This window comes from Oncorhynchus masou, chromosome 17, assembly GCF_036934945.1.
Source record: "Oncorhynchus masou masou isolate Uvic2021 chromosome 17, UVic_Omas_1.1, whole genome shotgun sequence".
NCBI classification, from domain to species: domain Eukaryota; kingdom Metazoa; phylum Chordata; class Actinopteri; order Salmoniformes; family Salmonidae; genus Oncorhynchus; species Oncorhynchus masou.
The window spans coordinates 14,555,772-14,576,129 of record NC_088228.1 but is presented as its reverse complement, the minus strand read 5'-3'; the positions used below and the strand labels follow the sequence as shown (position 1 = coordinate 14,576,129).

The 20,358-nt window shown below is 41.5% G+C and overlaps 1 protein-coding gene across 4 annotated transcripts in view; it reads left to right on the top strand.

The window, feature by feature from the left end:
- The first annotated feature begins 5,510 nt into the window (after positions 1–5,510).
- LOC135558563 (cytosolic phospholipase A2-like) overlaps positions 5,511–20,358 on the top strand; it is a 40,615-nt gene continuing 25,767 nt past the window's right edge. For 2 of the 4 annotated variants that reach the window (XM_064992446.1, XM_064992443.1), the window contains exons 1-12: positions 5,511–5,602; positions 8,108–8,211; positions 8,545–8,629; positions 8,805–8,953; positions 9,169–9,282; positions 9,439–9,476; positions 9,608–9,752; positions 10,011–10,147; positions 10,391–10,616; positions 13,073–13,187; positions 16,418–16,555; positions 16,935–17,024. In XM_064992446.1, the coding sequence (XP_064848518.1) occupies positions 8,179–8,211; positions 8,545–8,629; positions 8,805–8,953; positions 9,169–9,282; positions 9,439–9,476; positions 9,608–9,752; positions 10,011–10,147; positions 10,391–10,616; positions 13,073–13,187; positions 16,418–16,555; positions 16,935–17,024 (1,270 nt within the window). In that variant the 5' untranslated portion in view covers positions 5,511–5,602; positions 8,108–8,178. Of the gene's footprint in view, positions 5,603–8,107; positions 8,212–8,544; positions 8,630–8,804; positions 8,954–9,168; positions 9,283–9,438; positions 9,477–9,607; positions 9,753–10,010; positions 10,148–10,390; positions 10,617–13,072; positions 13,188–16,417; positions 16,556–16,934; positions 17,025–20,358 lie in introns of those variants that run through there. The other 2 variants (XM_064992445.1, XM_064992447.1) reach the window with 2 other exon arrangements.

The following is a 20,358-nucleotide window of genomic DNA, read 5'->3' as shown; positions in this document are numbered from 1 at the left end:
CATGTGGGGTTAGGGTATCATGTGGACAGTGTGTTTGTAAGTATTCCGATTGTTTTATGACAACATTAATTTTTGTTTTTCATGCACAATGTCATTTTGTTTATGGACATCTTGTACCCAGAAATGTTAGAAAGTCCATTCTAACTGGGAACATTGTGGTCTCTGTATTTTCTTGTGTTTTTCTATAGAGAGCAGAGCCATTACCATTTATGTATTTCACTTTGTACTTATTGTACTTAGATTGTTATTATGCACTTTACATACATATTTATTTCACTTGATTGTGATTTAGACTTTACTTTATGGGGACTTCACCTTGCGGTGATTTCCCTTCTACATTATCCTATTTTAAATTTAAGCTTTGACAGAATAAACAACCCCAAATTAGTTTGTGTCATGTGCTGGGTTTACTTTCGCCAGGCTACATATGGCTAAGTGGTATGTTGAATAGATTCCACAATCCGGCCTTGAGCAAGTGCTCGGCTTGTTCTCGACATTGTGCCCCCATTTCCACACTGAAATCTAAGCCCACGGTGAAGTATAGCACTGCCCGCCAGGCTAAATTATGTGAAAAGAGTGTCATCTAATAATGACCTTAGATCAGTGAGTGAACTCCCTCAAACAAATGGTACGCTCAAGACAACTTGGAACAAGGAAATCTCTGACCTACGACTTCAGTGCGTTTAAGACAACTGGGAACTCTGAAACAAAGGAGGTCTGCTTGGACTGGGAAAAATGGTTTTGAACAGTCATCCAACTCGGAATTAGGCTAAAACTTGGGCAACATGCCGCATTCACATGCTAGTTGAAACAAGGAAACTGAAATGTTCCACTTACTAACTGATTATAGTTATACATGTGCCCAGTGGTGCAGTGGTGCCTGGACAAGTGGGTAGTTTTCCGACCCGGTGATACATTGGGCAGACCGCACCACCCTCTGAAGAGCCCTGGGTTGCAGGGGGTGCAGTTGCCGTACCAGGCGGTGATACAGCCAGGCAGAATGCTCTCAAATGTACATCTGTAAAAGTTTTGGGGTTTTAGGGTCCAAGCCAAATTTCTTCAGCCTCCTGAGGTTGAAGAGGTGCTCTTGTGCCTTCTTCACCACACTGTCTGTGTGGGTGGACCATTTCAGGTCGTCAATGATGATCTCTGTCTATGAAACCGCTTGCATGTGCGGTGCGCATTTTAGAATAGTGTTTTCAGGCTAATTGTATTTTGAAACATTCACGTGTAGGCCTACTACCGTGTACCTTGCTGTGCCTAAAATGTGAATAGTTTATCAAAATGTAAAGCTAAACATTCCGATCAGCCCTATTAATTGACATGGCTTATACCTCCATTACACTACTTTGATACCTATCAGTGGGGATTAAGAAGTGAGTATACGCAATGCCCACTGAAAAATAAGTGGGTATACGGAGTATACCATCCACTACACCATTGCATGTGCCCCATTCAACCAGTTAGCTAATCAGAAAATTCAGAGTTTCCTAGTTCCGAGTAGCACCTGAACGCTGAATCAGAGCTCTGACTTCTCCGACATCACAATTTTTCCCAGTCTGAGCTGTTCATAATACCTCAGTGGTCTGAGCTCGTTTTTCAGAGAACACACTGTGCTAAAGCGAATTTCTGCTTGATCCAAAAATGTTGTCGGAGTCTCTGTATGGAGGGTGTGACGCAATTTCTGAGGCTCTGGAGGCATGCAGAGGCCAAATTGAGCTCCTTGCCGCATCGCCATGCACCTCACAAATTTTGTAACAATGTGGAGGACTCCATATAGCCCTGCATTGACATGATTGATTGATGGTAGGTGGGGGCAGGAAGTCCTGTATAAACACAAACTCACTTCCTTGACAACTTCCTTCACAACAGCTGTGCTGAACAGCTCTGCACTGCTCTATGAAGCGCAAGAAGTTTAAATATTTTATGTTTAGCTCACATATAATGTAAAAGTATGCATTAAGGTGTCTGTAATATAATAAATGTGGCAAAAACTAATGTGGACATTAATATATGCATTTCTATAACTTTCTTCTTTTTTTTTTACTATGGTGAGGGAGTGCCAAGATGGAAGCTTCAACACAGCACCCCCTATGAATCATCTAGTGTAAGACCAAGGACCTAACCGTGGACTACAGGGTGGAGCAGGTCGAGAGTTCCTCTGTGTCCAAATCACTAAGAACTTAAAATGGTCCAGACACAAGACAGTGCCTCTTCCCCCTCAGGAGCCTAAATGTTTGGCATGGGCCCTAAAATCCTCAAAACATTATACAGTTGTACCATTGAGAGCATCTTGACTGGCTGCATCACTGCTTCGTATGGCAATAGCACCACCTTTGATCGCATGGCGCTACAGAGGGTGGTGCGGACAGCCCAGTACATCATTGGAGGCTGCTGAGGGGAGGACGGCTCATAATAATAGCTGGAATGGAGTCAATGGAATGGTATCAAACACATCAAAGACATGGTTTCCGTGCGGTTGATACCCTTCCAATGACTCAATTCCAGACATTATTAAGAGCCGTCCTCCCCTCACCAGCCTCCACTGCAGTACATCACTTGGGCCGAGCTCCCTGCCATCCAGGACCTCTATATCAGGCGATGTGAAAGAAAGGCCTGAAAAATCGCTAAGGACTCAAGTATTTTATTCTTATTTTTGCACTGTTTCTATGCACACTCACAGGATCCCACACACTAAGCACACTAATACTCCAACACACAAACAAACACTCACTCCATCATTTGCTCACACACACATAATATGCACATACATTTATACTGACTCTACATACACCCACTCACATACAATCATCATATACGCTGCTACTATGTTTATCATATATCTGGATGCCTAGTCACTTTAGCCCTATACATATCTACCTCTATCAATCCAGTATCCCCGCACATTGTAAATATGGTACTGGAACTGACACTGTATATAGTGTGCTTACTTACTTTACTGTGTTCTTATCTTGTCTGTTCTTGTTCTACCTTATTTTTAGTATTACACACATTGATTACTGCATTGTTGGGGTTAGAGCTTGCAAGAAAGGCATTTCACTGTACTTGTGGATGTGACATTAAAACATGGAAGTCAAAACTATACTGAACAAAAATATAAATGCAACATGTACAGTGTTGGTCACATGTTTCATGAGCTGAAATACAAAAAGCTTCATTCTCTCAAATTTTGAGCACAAAATTGTTTACATCCCTGTTAGTGAGCATTTATACTTTGCCAAGATAATCCATCCACCTGACCATTGTAGCATATCAAGAAGCTATATAAATGGCATGATAATTACACACGTGCACCTTGTACTGGAGACAAAAGGCCACTCAAAAATGTGCAGTTTTGTCACACAACACAATGCCACAGATGTCTCAAGTTTTGAGGGAGAGTGTAATTGACATGCTGACAGCAAGAATGTCCACCAGAGCTGTTGCTAGATAATTGAATGATAATTCCTCTACCATAAGCTGCCTCCAACATTGTTTTAGAGAATTTGGCAGTGCGTCCAACCGGTCTCACAACTGCAGACCACATGTAACCACGCCAGCCCAGGACCTCCACAACCGGCATCTTCACCTGCGGGATCGTCTGAGACCAACCACCCAGACAGCTGATGAAAATGAGGAGTATTTCTGTCTGTAACAAAGCCCTTTTGTGGGGAAAAACTTACTTGGGCCTGGCTCCCCAGTGGGTGGGCCTGGCGCCCAAGTTTATGCCCTCCCATGGCTGTGCCCCTGCCCAGTCATATGAAATCCATAGAGTAGGGCCTAATTTATTTATTTCAATTGACTGATTTCCTTAAATGTAACCCAAAAAAATTGTTGAAATTGCTTCGTTTATATTTTTGTTCAGTATATATAAATCATTGGTTGCATTTCACTGTTAGTTTAACACAAAATATTTACCTTTTCAGTCAATTAAATCGACTGTTTTTTTCGATTAAAGTACTGATGATGGGTGTACTGTTGTTTGTATGCGTGCAGCGTGTAGTTACTGTGTTTGGAACCCTAAAATTGGCTACACTAGCCCAGCTACTTCCCACACCGTTGTGGGACCACAGTGCTTGACAAGTAGGAGCGAAGAAACTGTCCCTTGACCGGTGTTGCCGTTCATTCTTGTATCAAGGTGACATCTAGATGAGTTATTTTTTGTGTAGGCTACTACTATTCTTGAAATAAAACCAAGGGAGAAAAAAAATGGCCACATACCACCGGCGACACCGTGACTACAACTGCCCTGAATGAAGCACTTTACATCAGCAAGCACCTCGATACAGCACCGGTGCATTAGTTATTCATACCAACTTGCATTCTCATCGAAAAAATATCATGGGAGGGGAAAAACTGTCAAAATAAAATAATTGGAGGGAAAACATTGGAAACCAGTGAACCCGTGAATTCAGCTGTACAGAAGGAAGCACCTCTATACCACACTGGTGCATCAGTCATTCTCACCAATTTGGCTTCTCTTGCTCCCCGATAGCAGTGGCCTTAGCCAATTGACATGTCACTGTGACGTCCATATGATTAGGATATTAGCTATATGTCATCACGTTATAATCCTCTTCAAAATTCCAGAATGAGGCTAAATCGCAGCCATATTGGTCAGGGGGAAATCCAAAACCAGTCTACGGGTGAATGTCCTGTTATCAAATTGTTACTGTGCTAAATGAGTCACACACAGCTAATCAAAGAGATAGATGAAGACATGTACACACACACATACGTCAGTGTTACTGACTGTATTATCACTGTCAAAATAAAATAATTGGAGGGAAAACATTGGAAACCAGTGAATTCAGCTGTACAGAAGGAAGCACCTCTATACCACACTGGTGCATCAGTCATTCTCACCAATTTGCCTTCTCGTGCTCCCGGAGAGCAGTGGCCTTAGCCAATTGACATGTCACTGTGACGTCCATATGATTAGGATATTAGCTATATGTCATCACGTTATAATCCTCTTCAAAATTCCAGAATGAGGCTAAATCGCAGCCATATTGGTCAGGGGGAAATCCAAAACCAGTCTACGGGTGAATTCATAATTGCCTACAGTGTGTCAGAGTGCGCTCTGGGTCATTCATGCATTCCAAAGCGAAACGCGTTCTGGGAGCAGTGTTCTGAACTTACAATGGCAGCCAAGTAACCAAGTTAAGACATGACTGAGAGAACACCTCACTCTGACCATTTTACTCGCCCTAGCAGAGTTCGTTAGGCTGTTTTCATGTTATCTAGAACGTTTCGTGACTGTCACTGTGCTGCTGGCAACAATTTAATTACGCTTCTTTTCTGATGTTTAATGACACAATTCATATTCAACGAGTGTTGCGCGTTGGTAAATTCATCCTTTATTCGGTGCTTTGGAACACCCTCTGACAAGAGCGCTCTGATATCAGAGTAGAAAGCCAGAGTTAGTTTACGAACGTATCCGAAAACGTCCAAAATCTCGCGGTACTTCAATGGTAAAGCTCCTCTGTAGCTTTCTACCATGTAGTCACAACATCCAAGCAGTGCTCGAGGGCAGTTTCACACTGGCAGTGCACTTGAAGGAATGCGGTAAACTTGTCTCATGACTTGACATTCGTTAAAGGTGAGCTTATATTTCGATTAAGAACTTTACTCAAGTAATGATGATAATGATAGCCTACATTTATAACACATTAGGAAGTTCGTAACTTCTTCAATATTTACCTTTTAAAAGTGAGAGTAGTTGGTTGGCTACCTGTCCACATCAGTTCTGCCGGTGCGCTAGCCCTGTATATACGCGGATGCACGGCGTCCTATATGGTGCTAGTGGTGCCCAAGTTTTATTTATGGCAGTGTTTTAGTGTAAAATAGGCTTCTGCGAGTAGCCTAGTCGATAGAAAACTGAGAGTAATTTTAAAAGAGTTAAATCTACGTAGGCTATAGACCAAATGCTTTAAAACTCATCACTACACTTTTACAAATTGGCAATCAACTGCAGGCTATTGGGCATTTTTTTTTTTACTACAGGCTAATATTCAGTAGTATGCCTTTTTTTTGTTTAGACTAGATAATGTAAACAATCATACAGTGGTGGAAAAAGTAGCTAATTGTCATACTTAAGTAAAAGTAAAGATACCTTAAAGTAAAAGTGAAACTCACCCAGTAAAATTATACTTGAGTAAAAGTCTTAAAGTACTTGGTTTAAAATATACTTAAGTATCAAAAGTAAATGTAATTGCTAAAATACACTTAAGTATCAAAAGTAAAAGCATAAGTCGTTTCAAATTCCTTCAGCCGTCTTTGTAGGCAGTCATTGTAAATAAGAATTTGTTCTTAATTAACTGGCTTGCCTAGTTAAATAAAGGTTAAAATATTAAGCATACCAGAAGGCACACTCATCTGTTTTTTAAATTTACAAATAGCCAAGGGCACTCTCCAACATTTAGACATCATTTACAAACGAAGCATGTGTGGTTAATGATCCACCAGGTCAGAGGCAGTAGGGATGACCAGGGATGTTCTGTTGTTAAGTGTGGGAATTGGACCATTTCCCTGTTCTGCTAAGCATTCAAAATATAACAAATACTTTTTGGTGTCAAGGAAAATATATGGAGTAAAAAGTACAATATTTTCATTAGGACTATAGTGAAGTAAAAGTAGTCAAAAATATAAGTACTAAAGTACATATACCCTAAAAGCTATATAAGTAGTACTTTAAACAATTTTTACTAAAATACTTTTTACACCACTGAAATCATAGTAGTCAGCAGCACAAAAAAGGTGTGTGTTAATTACATGGTAGTGAGCTAGAACGGTAAGGTAGGCCAACTACCATCTAAATGTATGGTCTTAGTGCTTGCTGGGGTATGGATGGGATCTAAAAAAGGACATTGAAATATTTCACATTTCTGCTGAACACAGTGTTGCATATCTCCAAATCTAACTGAGAATTGGACAGGCTGTGATAATGGAGAGAATGTAGAAAATGTATCAGTCAGTTCAAATAAACTAATTGCATTGCTATAACCTATTTTTGTTGACCCAAATCAAATATAGATTCAACGTTTCTGTATCATGACAAGAACTTACATATTGTACAAAAGCACTACTGTAATTGTTTTTTTGTTTTTTTCACCTTTATTTAACCAGGTAGGTTAATTGAGAACAAGTTCTCATTTGCAACTGCGACCTGGCCAAGATAAAGCATAGCAGTGTGAACAGACAACAACACAGAGTTACACATGGAGTAAACAATAAACAAGTCAATAACATAGTAGGGGGAAAAATAATCGATATACAGTGTGTGCAAAAGGCATGAGGAGGTAGGCAATAAATAGGCCATAGGAGTGAATGATTACAATTTAGCAGATTAACACTGGAGTGATAAATGATCAGATGAACATGTGCAGGTAGAGATACTGGTGTGCAAAAGAGCAGAAAAGTAAATAAAATAAAAACAGTATGGGGCTGAGGTAGGTAAATTGGGTGGGCTATATACCGATGGACTATGTACAGCTTGCAGCGATCGGTTAGCTGCTCAGATAGCAGATGTTTAAAGTTAGTGAGGGAGATAAAAGTCTCCAACTTCAGAGATTTTTGCAATTCGTTCCAGTCGCAGGCAGCAGAGAACTGGAAGGATTGGCGGCCAAATTAGGTTTTGGCTTTAGGGATGATCAGTGAGATACACCTGCTGGAGCGCGTGACCAGTGAACTGAGATAAGGCGGAGCTTTTGATGTTTATGATGTCATGTTTGAAGGTGTAAACTGAAACATGTCCTGGAGGTCAATATGATTTCATGTTCAGGTAGCCTACCAGTTAGCGAGGCGACTCAGCAACTGGAGGGTTGCTAGTTCAAATCCCAGGTCAGATGGGAAAAATCTAGCAGAAAGTGAGCTGGCAAACTTAGCGTTGCTGGTATCAAATCCATGATGCCATTGCCTGCTCTTCCCCCACACCTCTCCAAAAATATGTATTGTGCCTTTCGGAGGGGTTGGGTTAAAAGCGGAAGTCAAATTTTGGTTGGACCTTGTGCAATTGACCAATAGTGATCTTAATTTCTTCTCCTGAACATTGATGTTGTCAGTGTCCTGTGTTAGTAAAATGTGTTTCCTCTCCAATTTTATTCAGAAGGGTCTTCCAAATCTAGAGGTTGACTGGACACCTGATTCCCTCAAAGTACCGTGATTGGCTCCTGAAAGATGTCTTCTATAGATCCCTATCAGTACATTGTGGTAAGTAAACATCATCATGTTGTCATTGTCAGGACATTATAGACAGACAAATCATTTGACATTTTGTATGTCCTGTTATCAAATTGTTACTGTGCTAAATGAGTCACACACAGCTAATCAAAGAGATAGATGAAGACATGTACACACACACATACGTCAGTGTTACTGACTGTATTAGTACTTCAGGCTGTTGTTTAAGCTGGTTAAATTCTATGAATGTTCTGCTTGAGCTATTGGATATATTTTGTCCAGTCATTTGCATCCCGTCTGGACGCCTCCCATCTGGGAAACAGAATGACTTACTGGAAAGTCTCTGTTGTATTGCTTCTGCAGGTGGAACACCAGTATTCCCATAAGTTCAAAGTGACTGTGGTACGAGCTGAGAAGGTGACCAAGGGTTCTACCCTGGGAGACTTTTGTGAGTTCCTCCATGTTCAAGATAACTCACTGTGTCCACATTACAGTGTTGTGGGTGTGTTTGAGAGATGAGGTGATGCACATAGAAGTGATGTTGTTTTTTCAGTGCCTATGGTTTTTCTCATGTTTAATCACACTGTCTGTGTGTGTGGTTGTGTGTGTATTTCTAAGAACAGTGGACACTCCAGATCCCTACGTGGAGTTGTTCATCCCAACCACTCCAGACTCAAGAAAACGGACGCGGCACATTGACAATGACATCAACCCCATATGGAACGAGACCTTTGAATTCATACTGGACCCCAATCAGGAAAACACTCTAGAGGTTAACACATTGCATTACACTTTGAACTGAGCTACATTACACTACATAACCCAGCAAGCTATGGCTAGACACCTTCAAGCATGATGTATTCTTTCTTTGCAGTAAGATAGTAACTTCAGTTATACTTTTGCTTTCAAGAAACCCTATGTTGGGAATCATCTATCAAGATAAATGTATTTTTTTGTATTTCATTGTTTGTGAATTTGCTATTTCAGTTGACATTGATGGATGCTAACTATGTCATGGATGAGACCCTGGGAACGACCTCGTACTCCATTGCTAAACTCAAAGTGGGACAACCAGAAGTGGTTCCATTCCCCATTGGCAAGGTAGGTCAGTCTTATTCAATTTTACAGATTGCATAGACAGTTGATGTTGTCCACAATGCCTCCATCAAATACATACTGTGTCACAGCGCTAAACCCTGTCTAAAAACCCGGTCCTTGTCAATTTCAACAAAAACTTCCTACATCTTGTTTCCCCAGTTAACCAAGGTGTACTTGGAGATGTCGTTAGAGGTGTGGTATGTATAACTGACAATGGGTGCTTCAATTAGTTTTTAATTTTTAGCCGGGAGCATTGACGTCATTCTCTTTGCGGAGATTTAATCTAAAGCTTACTGACATATCTGTTTGTCTCCCTCATCTCCTCCAGTTCATCCACAGACCTGCGGTTCAGCATGGCCCTGTGTGACCAGGAGAAGCTGTTCAGACAGACACGCAGAGACCGGGTGATGCTGGGCATCAAGAAACTACTCAACATGGAGAAAGGACAACACCTCCCCACCTCATTAAGAGAGGTACGACCATAAACATAGTAGAAACTGAGGCCTTCTATGCATTTTTCGGTGTATCTCAAGTGTCAAATATAGAATGGAGTTTTATTGCTGATTCAAAAGGGAGATATACAGACAAAATCAGCTTAGATGATTCACAATGACAGTAGTGATCTCTGACACGTGCCTTGTCATTTTGTGTATGTTTGTGTGCATATTTGTACGCCCACACATGTGTGTGTGCATGCATGTGTGCCTGTGTACGCATGTGTGTCTATACAGGTCCCTACAATCGCCATCGTGGGGTCAGGGGGAGGGTTCAGAGCCATGGTGTGTTTCTCTGGAGTGATGAAGGCTCTGTATGAGTCTGGAGTTCTGGACTGCGCTACCTATGTGGCTGGACTTTCTGGATCTACCTGGTTAGTAGGAACACTGCTTTCATTCCACTGTACTTATAAGATCATTGGAAAGCAACATACTTCAACTGTTTATAACTACCATTCCTATGCTAGTACGAAAACTGACCAAGTAATGATGTTATTATACACAGAAAGTGATTGTGTCCCCTTTGTTTCTTTCTCTTGCTCTCTCTCTCTCCCTCTCTCTCTCCCTCTCTCTCTCTCTCTCTCGCTCCCCCTCCCTCCCTCCCCTCCCCCCACCAGGTACATGTCTACACTGTACTCCCACCCTGAGTTCCCTAAGGGTAAGGGTCCAGGGGAGATCAACCGGGAGCTGATGAGGTGTGTGAGCAGTAACCCACTGAGGCTGCTGCTGCCCCAGAACATCAAGCGCTACATCAAGGCCCTGTGGAGAAAGAAGGCTGCCGGGCAGCCCGTCACCTTCACCGACATCTTCGGCATGCTCATCGGGGAGACGCTCATGCCAGGGGTGAGATATGGATGCGATATCAGCAAATGTGATATCAACAAAGTAATGATATTAGTGTACCGTCTTCAATACCAGCCATTGTGTTCCTTTGACCGAGGTCCTAACCAGCCTTTATTATCAGTCAATTACATCTGTGTTTCTCCTTACTTCATTTGCACACACTGTATACAGATTTTTCTATTGTGTTACTGACTGTACGTTTGTTTATCCCATGTGTAACTCTGTGTTGTTGTTCTGCTTTGCTTTATCTTGGCCAGGTCGCAGTTGTAAATGAGAACTTGTTATTAACTGGCCTACCTGGTTAAATAAAGGTGAAAAAAAACGGTGACTTTGTCACAGAAGATGATCCAGCACCGCTGACAGACGGTTGCATTTAGGGATACCACTTTGCCATTGTCTGGCTCTTCTTGTTCTTTGTTCACTTGTATTATCTGAGTACTTCACACACAGTCTGTCCAGTGGCTTTACTACTGTATCTATGACGTGAAGGATTTTGTGCTCCCGAGTGGCGCAGTGGTCTAAGACACTGTATCTCAGTGCTAGAGGCGTCACTGCAGTACCTGGTCCGAATCCAGGCTGCATCACATCTGGCCGTGATTGGGAGTCGCATAGGGCGGCACACAATTGGCGCAGCGTTGTCTGGGTTTGGCCGGGGTAGGCCGTCATTGTAAATAAGAATTTGTTCTTAACTGACTTGCCTAGTTAAATAAAGGTTAAAATATATATTATATTTTATATATATATATATATATATATATTCTGATCAGATGCGAATGAAGAATAGTCCATAAGTAGGGAAACCCAAGATGTTATGTATACGAACTTCGGCTGGGCAATATGGCCTAAAAATTATATCTAGATTTTTTCAAATTCATGGGCGATTCAATAAATATATATATACACACAGTACCAGTCAAAAGTTTGGACACCTACTCATTCCACGTTTTTCTTTATTTTTACTATTTTCTACATTATAGAATAATAGTGAAGACATCAAAACTATTAAATAACACATTTTTGAATCATGTAGTAACCAAAAAAGTGTTAAACAAATAAAAATACATTTTAAATTTGAGGTTCTTCAAAATAGCCACCCTTTGCCTTGATGACCTTGATTTGTTTAACCCTTTTTTGGTTACTCCTTGATTCCATATATGTATTATTTCATAGTTGATGTCTTCACTATTATTCTACAATGTAGAAAATATAAAATAAAATAAATCCTTGAATGTGTAGGTGTGTCAACTTTTGACTGATACTGTATATCTTTTTTTATTTGAAATGTTTTCTCTATATAAGCTTTGGAAATATGCCCTTTTTGTTACAATTTTACCCAGAAACATTCACAAATAATGACCAACCTCTTGTAACAGGCATTATAGAAAATGAACACAGGTTTCATGAATACTCTCTGAAGCATAAGTCCATGTGCTAGTGCGTAACCAGCTCATCTTTATATTTAAAGTCTAGCCAACTTGGATCTATTTGGTGCTAACAAGGTAGAACAGTTCAACTGTTATGAACACACCCTCTTGTCCGTCTGTTCACTTTGTTTAGAAGTTGAAGTCAAGTGGCCTACCTGGATAAGATTCTTATTTCTCAGAATGAGAACGAGTTGCCAATTTCTTATGTAACTGATTATTTTTATGCTCATTGCACATTTATAAAACAGAGACGAGACAACTAGGACACAACACTATGTGGCTGCGCTCGACAGAAACTGAGCAGTCATTTTCCATAATCATGTTCATTGATACTCCTGTTTTAATAGGGTCTGCTCCGTTCTAAATTTTGGGAGTTGAGACAAGGGTATCATTAGAAGGGGAATCGACAGATTCTGTTGAACTAAACTTCAAAAGCAAAGAGTGAGTTTGAAAGTGCTTGTTATCAGAGCAGAAGAAGTGATATTTTGTCTTTGTTGTTGTGAGTGGCACGGAGAGGGGCTTGGAATTAATCATATAAATTGTATAGATCGTCCAGCCCTACTACAAACCTCTGTTATGACTCTATTAGGACAGGGAACTCATGGTGACAGAGTCAGTGAGGTGCTTACATTTGATATAGGAATGTTGGAATCCATACACAACTATATCCATACAGGCATACACAACTATATCCATACAGACATACACAACTATATCCATACAGGCATACACAACTATATCCATACAGGCATAAACAACTATATCCATACAGGCATACACAACTATATCCATACAGACATACACAACTATATCCATACAGGCATACACAACTATATCCATACAGGCATAAACAACTATATCCATACAGGCATAAACAACTATATCCATACAGGCATACACAGCTATATCCATACAGGCATACACAACTATATCCATACAGGCATACACAACTATATCCATACAGGCATACACAACTATATCCACTTCACTTTTTGGGGAGTGTAAGAACAACCTCTCTCTCTCTCTGTCCAGAGGATGGACTTCAAGCTGAGCCACATGCAGAAGACTGTGAGCGAGGGTCAGAGCCCAATGCCTCTCTTCACCTGTCTGCACGTCAAGCCAGACGTCTCAGAACTCATGTTCGCTGGTAAGACCGAAAGGAAGACTCAATTTTAATTATCCACGCATTACTAATGGGTTATTTTCTAACGCATGCATCATACTACCAGTTTAGAACAGATGGAAGGAAGTTCAAGCAAGGCATCTTTTTCAAGTACACTTCTTAAAGTGGTCTAACGCCTAGATGAGTCACCTCCCACGCTTTCGGTTGAACAGATCCAGCTACAGGACTCATGTCTGCCTGAAATGAAGGGAAAGATAGGCAGACAACTTTGAAGCAGTATGCATCTTTGGAGCGGTACACTGCATGGCCTTCCCATTGTGGAGCCATGTGTCAATGTGAACATATGCTATGTTTATGGCTGCATTTGTTTAATTGTATTTACTTTCCTGGATAATATGCAAATGACCCAGTGAAACAGAACTGACTTTGGTGTTTGTTGGTTCCATCTGTCAATGTGTCACAGCTCCTTATCTGATGGGTTACCATTTACATCAGTGTTTCCCAACCCTGGTCTTCCAGTACCCCCAACAGTAACCCTGGTCCTCCAGTACCCCCAACAGTAACCCTGGTCCTCCAGTACCCCCAACAGTAACCCTGGTCCTCCAGTACCCCCAACAGTAACCCTGGTCCTCCAGTACCCCAATAGTAACCCTGGTCCTCCAGTACCCCCAACAGTAACTTTGGTCCTCCAGTAACCCCAACAGTAACCCTGGTCCTCCAGTACCCCCAACAGTAACCCTGGTCCTCCAGTACCCCCAACAGTAACCCTGGTCCTCCAGTACCCCCAACAGCTAACCCTGGTCCTCCAGTACCCCCAACAGCTAACCCTGGTCCTCCAGTACCCCCAACAGCTAACCCTGGTCCTCCAGTACCCCCAACAGTAACCCTGGTCCTCCAGTACCCCCAACAGTAACCCTGGTCCTGCAGTAACCCCAACAGTAACCCTGGTCCTCCAGTACCCCCAACAGTAACCCTGGTCCTCCAGTACCCTCAACAGTAACCCTGGTCCTCCAGTACCCCCAACAGTAACCCTGGTCTTCCAGTACACCCAACAGTAACCCTGGTCCTCCAGTACCCCCAACAGCTAACCCTGGTCTTCCAGTACCCCCAACAGTAACCCTGGTCCTCCAGTACCCCCAACAGGTAACCCTGGTCCTCCAGTACCCCCAACAGTAACCCTGGTCCTGCAGTAACCCCAACAGTAACCCTGGTCCTCCAGTACCCCCAACAGTAACCCTGGTCCTCCAGTACCCTCAACAGTAACCCTGGTCCTCCAGTATCCTCAACAGTAACCCTGGTCTTCCAGTACCCCCAACAGTAACCCTGGTCCTCCAGTACCCCCAACAGTAACCCTGGTCCTCCAGTACCCCCAATAGTAACCCTGGTCCTCCAATACCCCCAACAGTAACCCTGGTCCTCCAGTACCCCCAACAGTAACCCTGGTCCTCCAGTACCCCCAACAGTAACCCTGGTCCTCCAGTACCCCCAACAGTAGCCCTGGTCCTCCAGTACCCCCAACAGGTAACCCTGGTCCTCCAGTACCCCCAACAGTAACCCTGGTCCTGCAGTAACCCCAACAGTAACCCTGGTCCTCCAGTACCCCCAACAGTAACCCTGGTCCTCCAGTACCCTCAACAGTAACCCTGGTCCTCCAGTATCCTCAACAGTAACCCTGGTCCTCCAGTAACCCCAACAGTAACCCTGGTCTTCCAGTACCCCCAACAGTAACCCTGGTCCTCCAGTACCCCCAACAGTAACCCTGGTCCTCCAGTACCCCCAACAGTAACCCTGGTCCTCCAGTACCCCCAACAGTAACCCTGGTCCTCCAGTACCCCCAACAGTAACCATGGGCAACTAATCATCAACCCCTCAATGAGCTGAACAAGGTGTGTTTGTCAAGGGCTACAACACAAATGTGTACTGTTGGGGATACTGGAGAACCATGGTTGGGAAACACTGACCCAAGGATGTAGCTAGTTAACTCTAACAGAAACTGTGGACCATGCACTGTTGTGTATCGTTAGTCACCCAATATTGGAATCATGGCATCAAGCAAATTAGATGTGACTTTGGAATCTTTGAATGAATGAAAGTACAAACAAATTAACGAATGAATGAACCAAGTTAATTTCTGAATGACTGCAGGCATGCATGTAATTATTGTCATCTTTACATTTGAGTCTGAGCCATTTGAATACAGGGTATGGTAGTGTTTACCCAGGGCTAGTGTCACGTCATAACATTTGTGTTTGTGTGCTGTGTGTGTGTACGCGCCTGTGGGTGTGTGCACTGTGTGCGTGTTTGTGTGCGGGTGTGGAACATGTGGAATTATTGCGCAAACATTCCCGTCGGTGTCAGTTTCACTAGTACAGATACTCACGCTGACCCATCTCTGTCTGACTCTGTCATCAAGGGAAACTGAAATAGACACAGCAGTGAGTGACATTCGTTCTAAAAAGGAGAGGACACACCTTAAAGATTCAATGGTTCACAGACACTTAGGTACAGGATGTAGACATGACAATGGTAATGCCCTGAAGTATTATGACTTGGAGCTGCGGCCAAAATATCGCATCACAATATTTTATTTGCAATTTTGACAGTATGCCGGTATTTTATGTTTCTAAATAAAATGTTCTAAATTATTAGTGCATTACCCTAGAATGGCAACAAATTAATTCTATTTGATTTTAATAGGCTTTTTCCATGCTGGCGGTTTTGTTCTCAACTAAATGAGGACAAAACGGACAGTGAAAGTAGTCAAACATTTTTAGTACTGTATAAAAATAACATTTTATAGACTGTATTGTAAAAAAATATATATCGTTATGTGGGTACAAACAGGAATACCGATATTCACAATATATCGCCCAGCCTTACTGGGAGTCAATTCATCAAAGTTCTTGTATGGTTAAACATCAATGGGAAAGCTTCAATGTTTGGGTATTAATTATGATATTATAGTAAATTGCTTTGCATTGTAAGCAAGGGCCCTAATGTGATATGGTTAAAATAACCTTGTATTGGGTTAACTCAGCTAGTTTCCACCATTGGAAGGTTTCTGTGAGCTTGATACACAGTAGCAGCCATTTGAGCTAAAACACTGTCCCAACAGTAATTGGAGTGAAGCTGATTATACAGCTGTCAGTCTGGTGTCACAAGGCTAATTCTACAGTACACAAACCACTTATTGTCTGTATCATTATTAGTAATAGATGTGTCATATTTCTCCTATTGTGTGTTTTGACGAGCAGACTGGGTGGAGTTTACCCCGTACGAGATTGGCATGGCCAAGTATGGTACCTTCATGTCCCCAGGCCTGTTTGGCAGTAAGTTCTTCATGGGCAGCGTGGTGAGACAATACGAGGAGAACCCACTGCATTTCCTCATGGGTAAGACTGGCTGCACATTCAGTACAGATGTAGGATCTTAATTTGAGCCTGGAAAATAATCATGCAGCAACAGGAAATGTGATTTATTATGCAGATTATAATTAATGGACATTTTTGTAGGTGTTGATGTCATGTCGGAAATTTCAAAGTGGAAATTATAAACATCAGAAGCCTTTTTAAACCTCAAATACACTACGTTTTAAAATGTCCTGCATTGCAGGAAAGTTCTGCAACAAGGTGATCAAATTAAGACACTATACACAGTACGATATGCACCTGAGCTTTCATACAGGCATACATACATGAGCACAAACTCACAAACATAGACTAGATAAGCATTTCACTACATACACAAAGTTGTCTGCTGTGTCTCTTCTAGGGGTGTGGGGCAGTGCTTTCTCCATCCTCTTCAACCGAGTCATGGGGGTCAAAGGGACCTCTGGAGGTAGCACCATGGAAGAGGAGCTTGGTAAGATTCTGACAAACCATCGTACAAAACCTACCTTTGTCTCTATGTCTCTTTAAATGCATGTTCTGTGCGTGTGTACGTGCGCGTCATGTTTTCTGTTAGGAAAATGTGGCGCAGGACATTTGACCGGCAGCATTTTAATTGACCTTACATTTGACAAATGTACTATATGCATTGTGTGTAACCTGACTAGGGTGTCTACCCATGGTGCTCAGAATGACAAATCACATTTAGATTATGGTAATTAATCTTAACAGAACATGCAAATCGAGGATACAACAGTGTGGGTCCTTACTGAATTCTGATGCACATTGCAGATGTTAGAATAACTGCCACATATACTTTTCCTCAACCGACAAGATGAGTAACAAGCAGCAAAATCACTAACCTATGTCAATCTACCATCTCCCATAGTAGTAAAGTTTACATATTCTATTGGTCAGCTTGTTATTCTGTGCGAAAAAGAAATGGCCTATTCCAAACACTGAGCCACTTTTTGGATGATAGATCCCAAATTCATACAACCAGGTATCAAACTCATTCCATGGAGGGCTGAGTGTCTGTGGGTTTTCACTCCTCCCTTGTACTTACCTGATTAGTTAAAGGTCACTAATTACTATGGAACTCCCCTCACCTGGTTGTCTAGGTCTTAATTGAAAGGAAAAACCAAAAACCTGCAGACACTAGGCCCTCCATGGATTGAGTTTGACACGCCTGCAGTAGGTCTAGGCTACAATTTTTTTTTAAAGCAATGAGGCTGATGCAAACGATCAGAACATTTAGCTTAAAATGTTACTAAACTATTATTTATTTACATTTGCAAGCGCAGTAATGCGCAAAAGGCAGTAGGCTACGTGCGAATGTTCGTTCCATAATGCAGTTAGCGGAAAACACTGTTGTCAAAAACTCACGGCACATGCGAGCGGTTTCATGTGACCGAGATTAAAATATCCATTCGAAATTAGAAAGAGGTAAGATCTGAAGATACAAGAACTAGCATGGGTTGCTAATATGACTAGGTTTGTGCCTTTGGCTACTGGACAATGAAAGAAAGTTGATTTGAAAACCAATAGAACGAGAGGAATAGGCTACTGGTTTCAATGGCATTTGGAAGTATTTTTGAAAATAATTTCCTCCCATGATTCTATGGTCGGATTTGACTTTGAAGCAAGGTAAGACATGCCATGCCTATGTAGTAAAACGTTCAGGTTTCAAATATTGATGCACCAACATTACATTTTTGGCCGATATCGATATCCGATATTTTCTTTGCCCAAAAAAACGATACCGATAACCAATATTTAAAATTTGAGCAGCCCTTTAAGCATTCTAGTACAGTTAAATAGTTAACACACACACATGGACACAGCGGTCTAAGGCACTGTATTTCAGTGCAAGAGGCGTCACTACAGTCCCTGGTTCGAATCCAGGCTGTATCACATCCGGCTGTGAATGGGAGTCCCATAGGGCAGCGCACAATTGGTCCAGTGTCGTCCAGGTTTGACCGGGGTAGGCCGTTATTGTAAATAAGAATTTGTTCTTAACTTCTGACTTGCCTAGTTAAATAAAGGTTACACACACACACACACACACACACACACACACACACACACACACACACACACACACACCACCCTGACCAAAAAGTTATTTTGTTGTCATTTACAGTAATGGCCCCATTACCAGTAAAACATAATAAAAACCTATTTCTTTCACTTACTTGCTTTGCTGTTTCATTCTTCATTTGTTCAGTCGTTTCATTCTTCACCAGGATTTCCCATACTATGGAATGCCGTTTGGGACTTTGCATGTCAAATTACACTATTTGATGTGTCAAATAAGCCTGTTGACCAATCAGGACCTGAATATGACTTCACATAATAATTTTACGCGTTCATAAATTTTTTACGTAGTTATTACACATTGATTACACTATCACTCGTATTTCATATGTCACAACGATTCATTGATACGTATGCTATGATGCTGGTAAAGCTGTCTTGCGCACCTACAGTGCTGGTCATAAAAAAAAGCTAGCTAGCTCAATGTTCTTTCCCAAAAACATAGCAAAACAACATAATCTGTTTCAGTAGCTATAGTTAGCCAGCTAACTATATAGCTAGGTGTCATCATCTAAAATAACCCTAATTTATAAGACAGTTCTTATTTGATTAATGGTGGTCGGATCCATCTATGAGAAGTTAGCCACAATAAGGATTAGCCACAATAGTGGACTTTGCGGTTAGCCTTCAAAAATAGTTAATAAAATCAGCAAAAGACAATCATTTTTTAATTTGAACTAACGCAGGATGTATTATACTTTAGAATTGCATTGGGGCATACTTATTTCACTGTACAGCCTTACGTATGGATTGTGGATCAATGACATGGGGTATCAGTCTACTACTCAGTGACACCCAGAGAACATTAACGTTGTAGCTCTCATTGCGGGACTCTGAAACAACTGAATTGAGCCACATTTATTGTCAATCTACTATGTGTATTGAACATTGTTCCAGAGGAAAAACAATACCGCGTGGATGTTTTGGAGTCTGATAACTCTGAGGAGGATGTTGGGAAAAAATATATTGGGTATTGAGTAGACTGATACTCCATTTCATTGATCCCCAGTCCTTAGGTAAAGCTGTACAGTGCAATATGAATATCAATACACACAATATGCTGACTGGGGTGGTGATTTCACACAGTAACAGTCCCACGATAAGGACTACAACGCTAATAATTGCGCAAACTCTTCACAGTTGTGTTCTGTGAGTGTCACCGAGTAGACTGATACCCCATTTCATTGCTTCACATTCAAACCTTGTTTAACATATAGTGTAAATATGGCATGATTCCACAAATTGTAACCTCTGCATCACTTTCAAAGAGGTACTTTTATATTGAAGGCAAACCGCCAATTCCACTGCCTAATCCTTATTGTGGTTTGCTTCACAACACATAACCCGGTCCGGTCGAGCCTCACTAGCCAGGTGAAGCTAGCTGGTTGTTTATAATGTTAGCTTTGGGCAACAGGGTTAAGTAGCTGGCTAGCTATTTATTTTCATGAGCTGAAGTTCAATTTCAATAGGCGAACAACAAGTGGCTACCTAGCTAATATTTACTCACAAGGATTCCTAAATCATTGCTAAGACTAATGAAAATGACTGCTGTTTTTACTGGTCATTGTTTTCAGGCTGTTTTTTTTGGTGCTAGCTAGGTACCCCAGAAGTTGCGGTCAAACAAATAATGTTTTATTACCATATTGTAAACACATCGTTTGTGGCTGGTGTTTGCTTGTTTGCAGGCTTTTTGTACGGCAGTAATAGTAGTG